General features: G+C 33.9%; 1 protein-coding gene across 1 annotated transcript; it reads right to left on the reverse strand.

The window, feature by feature from the left end:
• Positions 1-7,190: 7,190 nt before the first annotated feature.
• On the reverse strand, positions 7,191-8,558 carry LOC127878451 (D(2) dopamine receptor B-like). The gene has a single exon (XM_052424977.1). The coding sequence runs from the start codon at positions 8,544-8,546 to the stop codon at positions 7,191-7,193; it is 1,356 nt and encodes a 451-aa protein (XP_052280937.1). The 5' UTR covers positions 8,547-8,558.
• Between the last annotated feature and the right edge of the window lie 146 nt (positions 8,559-8,704).

An 8,704-nucleotide genomic window follows, 5' to 3' on the forward strand; every position in this document is an offset into this window, starting at 1 on the left:
AAAAGAAATGAAATAAAACATGTTTAAGTGAGAATGTCACATGGAAGAGGTTTATACTGAGTGACCATATAATGTAAAAACATTATTTAATGATTGCAGCAAGTATACCATTATTATACGCTTATTGGCTTTATGAAATTTTTTCTACATATTTAAGACATTTTCTCGCATATAAAAGCCTTTTCAACAAAACATGGCTAGTTATTTTAACACTTTTTTCTTTGAACTATTAAGTAGTTCAATAAACTAAAACCATATTTTGTCGACATCTAAAATACTTTGGAATTAATGTTTTCCTAATATCGGCATAGTAAGGACATGTTAAAACAAATTGATATTCATCCTCGATATAATGTCGCATAAAACACATATACGTTGATCTCTAAGAATGTTCATGTACATTTGTGGATGAATGAGTCTTCGCTGAATCGCCCTACATTGTCTAATTTTTAAAATAGTGCAAAATATGTTGAACAAAACATAAAAAACCTACTTGCTATATAGAATTACCCGTTACATTTCAAAACATCCGGTCCTTAGCGCCACCTCGAAAGTAGCTTTGGCTCATTTATCAATGCATCGCGAAAAAATGGCGACACCCCGGATTAACGGCCGTGACATAGTCGATTATATAACAAAAATAGCCGCAATCAAACCTCGATAAACAGCTTATTGCTATTAGGAAGTTTAGATATAATTTTTTTAATGAAGTTGAAGAAGTAGCTCCTTTTTAATTGAGCCAACGATCACATTTTACGTCCCAATTCATTAAATTTCAATTAATTATCAAAAGAATACAAGTATTCATCTGTCAAAATAACGATTATTTCTTAATATTACATAAACGAGTATTTAACTCTTTAATTCGTACTTAAAACAAATTAAATAAAACGAAAAACAATAAACGTCGAAATAAACACAACCAACTGAGATTTCAGTTTACGAAAGAAATGAAGTACCCGACTTGTTGATGCTAATTAGCGTAGGTTAGACACTATGATAAGACAGTGAGTTTCATGATTAATACTGTAGTGATCACCATTTCAAACTTATTTGTTATGTCGACAGTTATAAGAAGATATTGTTATAATAATAAGGACACGATCCCATTTAAACGTTATTATTGGAACCTATGGGAACTGTGAGCATTGTGATCTTACCTAGAACCTCCTCCGAGTCCGGACCGTACTTGTTCCCGGTGAGGTCTGGTTCGTGAAAATACGAAAAGCTGATGTATTTTGCCGGCTCCGACAACCAATATACCACGGTGTTCACGCGCGCGTTGAACTCAACACTCTATTTATAACTCCTGTAAGTCACAATTTATTTAATATTTTCCAGATAGCATTTAATGTAAGTAAGCGACGCCTTTCAGCTAAAATAAGTGCACACTTTGAGCATATAGACCCCAAAACCATACATATTCTAAAGACTTTTCTTCGCGGAATTAATTTACGCAATACAAATGTTCAGTAATAATCATTGAAAAAAAGGAAAAGTGGACGCGTCCTGCTGGCAACCACAATGACATATGTGTGCATTGTTTGATCTTTCATGCTGTTGCATTGTGTTATTCAAAACACCTGTGAAATCATCGTTTGATACCTTTTCTCTTATTATATATATATATATATATATATATATATATATATATATATATATATATATATATATAAGGTTCAAACAATTTTTTTTCAAGTACCTGTGACAAATAGAGGCATCACTTTAATGTACAGATGAGTTTCAGATTCAATCGATATTTGTATTATCCAAATTGTGTGCTACGTGTCATTATTATTATGTTTGATTTTTTCGTTGAGTTGTGGCTTAATTTTATTGATCACCGTTGGCTAAGACTGAATGTGCACGTCATTTTATATAGTATAAGCCATTCTTCTCCTATACTTTTCTGATATGAAAAATCGGCCCGGCTAAGCGGGCCGATATAATTTATATTGGCCCGCTAGATACGAATAACTTCCCGCTCGCGACTTCATTTTGGTACTTTATTTATCACATGCCATACCCAGTTTCCCATGTAATATAACCATTGAGAATATTTTTATCTTACACATAAGGTATTTTTTAAGCATTTTCATCAGCTTAGTTTTCGTTCGATTGACCAATCGCCTTTTGTTATTTTGCTAAAATGACGTTGCAACGTCAAATGACGTCACGAAATGTAAACAACATTCAGGATTTATCATTATGTTTGCGCACATATTTTTTTATCTGCTCATTTAAAAGCATGTGATACAAAAGATCTGACACTCGTTGTCACTCGTTGTCATTGCATACCATATTTTATTAAACTCGTCCAGAAAATCCGTTAGTAAGCTCTCAAAAGGATCGCTTACTTTTAAAATTCCTGAACTCGTTTTATAAAATATGGTATGATATGACAACTCGTGCCAGATGTTTTATGTAAAATGTTTAATAGAGTGTTTATTGTTTCTTTCTGAGTAACGTTACTAGGTACACTTACGGGAAAATGTAAATATTGACACGTGTTCTCATCTTGCCATTAGACCGCGAGATGAACTATTTTCACGAAGGATCTTATATAGATATTAACTCATTTAAATTTAAAGTTTGCATACATGTAAATGGATTAACTCTCCGTTTGTATAAAACACACGTTCATGTTACCAAGTGTAAAGCATAAATAGGGTACCAGAGCTGTGACATGTGCGTGTTTTTATTTATGTCGTGGAAAGTAAATACGACATATGGGAGAATAAATGAGAGCACGTTAATCTTGTACCTGTGCCACCGTGCATTCGCACTTGTATGATGACTGATATGATTGTCAAGACAACAAATCAATTTCATTAATGTGAGTTATTTTCCCAATGTAATGCAATCCTGTAAACCACTTAGCACTTTTGTCAATTTGATTGCATTTCGTTTCGCGATCAGCATGAACAGATTTTTGTATCCATTAACAATTTACCTAATTCTTATAAAACAGCAGGCACTTAGGATTATGCTCATCGTAAATGATAGATGCCACGTATGCTGAGCGACTCAACTATGTAAATTAATCTACTTGCACATACGTCACTAAAAGTACTTAACTGTCAGAACACCAATTAAACAGTATTATCACAGACATATGTTCAAAATGATGTTAATGCAACAAAATACAAATCAAACCTGTTTTATCAACGCAAAGCTAATATTGAAACAGTAAAATTTGATCGTTTCAAACGTTCTATATTCCAGTAACACTGGTTAGGCAATCCGCCTGACTTTTGCTCAGCCAGGTGATCCACTTGGAAACGTAGCTTTCAGTAAGTCCAGTTAAAACGGCGAAAATTTCTGATATTTTTACGAGTATATAAAAATAATGTTTTTTATTTCCCCCTTTGCACAGAATTCTACAAAATGACCACTCTTACGGAATGGCCATATGTGAACAACAACATACAAACATGGTCAAATGAAAAAAGGAACACAAATCTACAAGCTTTACCTGGAACACTTTTACATGCCAAATAAAACGTGATCTAAACCTTGTAAGAAATCTATATTTAACACACATGTACACACTTTTTACAAGCCTTTCGCGAAAAATGTGTTCTATTTCATGCTGTTTTGTTATCTCGTAACAAGATATGTCTCAAAATTGTATGTTATAAATAACTAGAGACTGTTTTAAACATAATGAATGTACGCCCCGTAAACAATAGAACGAATGTACAATTCTACACAAAAAAATATTCACAAGACACATTACAATAAAGACTATACAACTTAATAGGGTTTAGATATAATATTTTTTACTATAAGCGGACATTATCCTACTTCGTAGGTTAGAAAAGATCGCTTGTCGATTTTTAAGATGCCTATGTCGACGTTTCAACGAATTAGAAGTGCTTCAACAATTGCACTCTGTCTTATGAAATTATGTCAGAAACTCGAATGTTAACGTAATAAAGAAATCACCAAAATGCGTTTAATAATATTCTACGTACATGCCATAAGAATAAACCGACAATACACTATTATCAACGAATAAACATTGAGAAACCAACAATTTCATTAACTGATGGCATGATATATCTGACTATGAAAAGTGGCAAAACTCTTTATGAGTAGAAACGCTGGCTAAATATGACGTTATGTTTTGCCACATTCACGAAGAAATATATCTGCATTTGTGTATGTGATTCAAATTTTTTCTAATAATAATAGGATCTGCACATTTTCATGCAATTTAAGACAATTACTGGTATTTTCCGAACATGACTTTTGTGCTATCTTATAAAACAAAATACTGTTACAACTGACAAACATTAAACCATAAGTAAAAAGTAATGTCTGCATTAAAGGGATCTTTTCACACTTTGGTAAATTGACAAAATTGAAAAAAGTTGTTTCAGATTCGCAAATTTTCGTTTTAGTTTTGATATTTGTGAGGAAACAGTAATACTGAACATTTACCATGGTCTAACATAGCCATTATATGCATCTTTTGACGATTTTAAAACCTAAAAATTATAAAGCGTTGCAACGCGAAACGATTGAATAATTTGGAGAGTTCTGTTTTTGTCGTTAAATTTTGTGAAACTACGAAGATTGCTTATATAAGGTATAAAATACTACTAGTATATGTACTCGGCGGAATAGCTCAGTAGGCTAGAGCGTTTTTACTTCAGGACTCTGGCAGGACTCCAGGGGTCACTGGTTCGAAACCTGGTCCGCGCAATGTTCTTTTCCTTTTTTTAATTTTATTCTTGATTTTTTACTGGAGCTTTTACGATCCAATGTTTACATTTATCGATATAAAGCATTTAATGAATAAGTTAAAAAATGCCAAAATCTGTGAAAAGGCCCCTTTGTTTATCTAATTATCTGAATGCTTACTTTGTATAAAGCATGAACGTTATCAGCTTTAGCTGTGATGTAAGAAAACTACAAAGGTAACATGTTGGTTCCATGCTTATAAACCAACAATACTGTGGATCTTGAAACAAAAGCTTGGTGGCCGATATGCTCTTTACACCAATCTGTGAGAGAGACTCTGGGTCAAAAATTTCTCTACGTTATTGTAATCTGTATACGGATGCGTACGCTCTCTCATCGAATGTACATGTATATACTTAGAAATAACCAGAGGAAAAAAAACTTTACCTTCCGCAGTTGTGTTCTTCTAAATCTTCATGATTTCTTTTCAAAATCATAAAATGTAAACAATGGTATAATAAAGTCGAAAAACCATTACTATACGATACATTTAAGCATGCATGTTATTGTAGAATAAACTATACCCGTATAAAATCAATCATGAGTCAATTAAAAAACGTCGAATCCAGATGTTAATTCACATCAGTAAAATCGTGTAGTTACACGATTTTCGCGCATCGGGTCTCTTTTTTATTTAATGAATATGCGGTCTCAAAAAGACCTCAAATGTGCTGCATCTTGGTCCTTATGGACAGCATATTGGTCACATATGGACTGACATTATTCATTCTATTATGAACTATCCGACAAAATGCTTTAAAATCGACAACATTTTTCACGACTTGCAATTTTATTTTAACTGGAATATTTTAGGACAATTGTGGTTAAGGCTGAGAGTTTTACTCATTGTCATGATTTGTTTGACATGGGCGTGTATGTCTACCTCTCACCGTCTTGAGCATTTTTTTTATTTTGCTACTTGAACTTCCATGTCCTTCTTAGTGTGCCATTGTTTGGAAAAAAATCTATACCACAAAACTGAAAGATATATTTAATATAAACGCAGCGCATTACATGTCCTTGCAATATATTCCAACATTAGATTACAGGAAATGAAAAAAAATGCCGTCGCGAAAATCAATTACTTATGTGATAAATGTACAATTACAATTACACAACACAAAGATGGATATTATCAAAACAAAACAGGTTACCTACTGTTCTTCACAAACAATACACACTTGCATTCATATGGCATATTGAAAGTGTAAGATATCAACTAATGAATTTCACATGTGTTATATACATTTACAATTGTGAAAACTTGTCTTCTTTATTATTCGGGCTGCCGTGCTCTCACAAACGCAAACATAGTACCTTTATAGGAAATAAATACATTTGAATTTATTTCTTCTGACACTGCCGCAATGTCAGCTCGGTAATACGTAATTACACTTATTTTGTCCTCGTTTATTACATAACAGTTTGTTAAGTTATGTATATTATTTAAATTGCCAAAACTATTTTATTGATTAATGCGCGATGAGTCGCTGTTAACTTTAACGGTAAATGTAAGCTCCGATTCATTGAGACAGAAACTATAGAGAGACGATATTTGTTAAGTAAAATATGTATCAATGGGTGTCAATGAGTGTCATTTCTAATGTATCCCGAGCCACTTAAAAGTAAACAATTGCGCTCATTAAATGGAACATCAACCGAGAAAACTACATTATCCTTGAATTGCAACAGTGTGCATCACATCATATTTCACTGACTACACCCACAAAAACGCCAAAAACACATACATACATACACATACTAAGTTACATAATTAAACACTTTTTAACGTCGTAAAGGGAATGTTTTATTTCTTCACAAGAACAAACAAACAAACATAAACTACTTAAACTGTCGCATAATTAATGTTAAGATCCTGTTCGCTATAAGTTTGTTGACAGTAGATGCACGCTCGCAACTGGCTTCAGCCCGTTTTAATTATAGATCGTGACCAGATTACATGATAAATGGATGTTTGTTGTCGTGTGTGTGCACTTGTTAGATGGTAAATACGCCAGTATATGCAAGTCCAACGAGGTAGTCTGATCCATCAAGTTGACATGTTAATGTAACGATACATGTATATAAGCAATGCTTCTTTGGACACTAGAACAATAAGGATTTAACCCAAATTAGAGACGCCAGAGGTTTATCTTCAGGACCCCAGGTGGGGTGGGGTCATTTACACGGATTTTGTTATGTCTTGGAAACGTTATTAGTTACTTGGAGAATAACATGGAGTTTTAAATATTGCATTAACAACTAATGTAAAGAATTATATGGACTTGGAAACAGTATGTTAAAAACAAAATAAAAATGCAAAAAAACTATTCATCGACTATATAAATTTATGTGTTATTATGGTGCAATAACAAGAACAACAAAGCACGGTTGATAATTAAAAGAAATTTTAAATGTATATGGTGGCTCTATTTACATGTTTATATGTATACTTTATAACAACAGAGTAATAATTTAAAACGCTCCTTTATATACGATCTAAACTTCGTGTTAAACAGACCATAAATCCATGGGTTTAGCGCGCTGTTAATGAAGTATGAACGGAGACCAATTTCGTATAGAACTAACTCCGTATCCGTAAGATAGTTATCCATATGAACCGCGAGAACTGTCCGCCAAGTGATCAGCGTGAGGCAAGGCAGAAAGCTTAGGATGAACGACATGGTCACAGCGATCATCATTTGGGTCACTCTAACCGAGGAAATGTTAGTGACCCGAACCATATCTTGAATAGATTTAGATCTTCCTCTAACCTTGGGTTGCGTATTATTCTTCCGGATGCCCTTATTGTCTTTTTGTGAATGTTCAGAATTGCCAGTAGAAGTTTCACGTGTGTCATTGTTACAATCTGACGTTCTTTTATAAGTGCCTGTTTTACCTTTGGCATTTATATTCATATTTTCATGAGCGGATAGAGGTACGCTGTAGATCTTCATAGTATTAGATGTGGAGCTGTTTATTGAATCGCTCTCTTTATTTGTTGCAACGTCTTCACTAGACGATTCCACCAATACGATATTCTGTTGTCCCAGTTCTTGAAGAGACGATTGATCAATTCGCTGTTTTAATTTAACAAGTAATGTCCTGTGCCTGTATATTGTTCTCATGATTATTGAATAAAGCACAACAACAATAAGCGCCGTGACAACGAATGCTGCAATATGAACAATACTAAATACCATAACATATACATCCATCTTATCTCCTTTCAGAGCTGTACAGTCGGCGCCAATTAAAACAGTTCCCGTTTGATCCTCAATTTCAATGGGCTGCGTTCCATACACAACAAACGCAGGCCATGAGATCAAAACCGACGAACCAGCAACAATTAAAGAAGCCTTTTTCGCCATTGTTTCTGTTATCTGGCGGGTCGTGGAGCCCGTTTGTGTCACACGAAGAAATCGTTCGATCGAAATAGCCGTTAATGTCAACGCTGAGGCAAACGACGTTAGAAAATTTAAAAACACAAATATTTTACAAGCAACTTCATCGTCATACAAATAAAATCTGTTTAAGTCAAAAGCTATTTCCGTTGGCATGGATATGCAACACGATAGTATATCGCACACAGTCAGTGACAATATGAAGATTTTGTTGCTGGTCCTCTTTGAGCGAAATCCGTAAAAATAGAACACCATAATGTTGCCTAATGATCCAAAAACGATCAAAATTCCAAGGTAAATTTTAACCGGCACAAGCAAAGAAGATTTCTCGTCATTTAAACTCGACAATCTCTGTAGGAGCATCTCTCTTGAAAATAAAGAACTGTTGTTCATTGTTTCCTCCTATAAAACACCGTTACAGCCTCATACGCATGCGGTCTCCTGAATCTTTTTCCGTGGTTATTCCTTTTAGTTACCAGTGGGGAATGTTAGCACATTATATAGACCCATATAGCCTATTGATTTCAAACAGTACCGTACCAATAAAGCTG

The sequence above is a fragment of the Dreissena polymorpha genome, chromosome 4 (genome assembly GCF_020536995.1).
Source record: "Dreissena polymorpha isolate Duluth1 chromosome 4, UMN_Dpol_1.0, whole genome shotgun sequence".
In the NCBI taxonomy this organism is placed as follows: domain Eukaryota; kingdom Metazoa; phylum Mollusca; class Bivalvia; order Myida; family Dreissenidae; genus Dreissena; species Dreissena polymorpha.

What these genes read in the sequence shown, in the direction of transcription:
- LOC127878451 (XM_052424977.1), bottom strand. Translation starts at nt 8,546, where the DNA reads ATGAACAACAGTTCTTTATTTTCAAGAGAGATGCTCCTACAGAGATTG.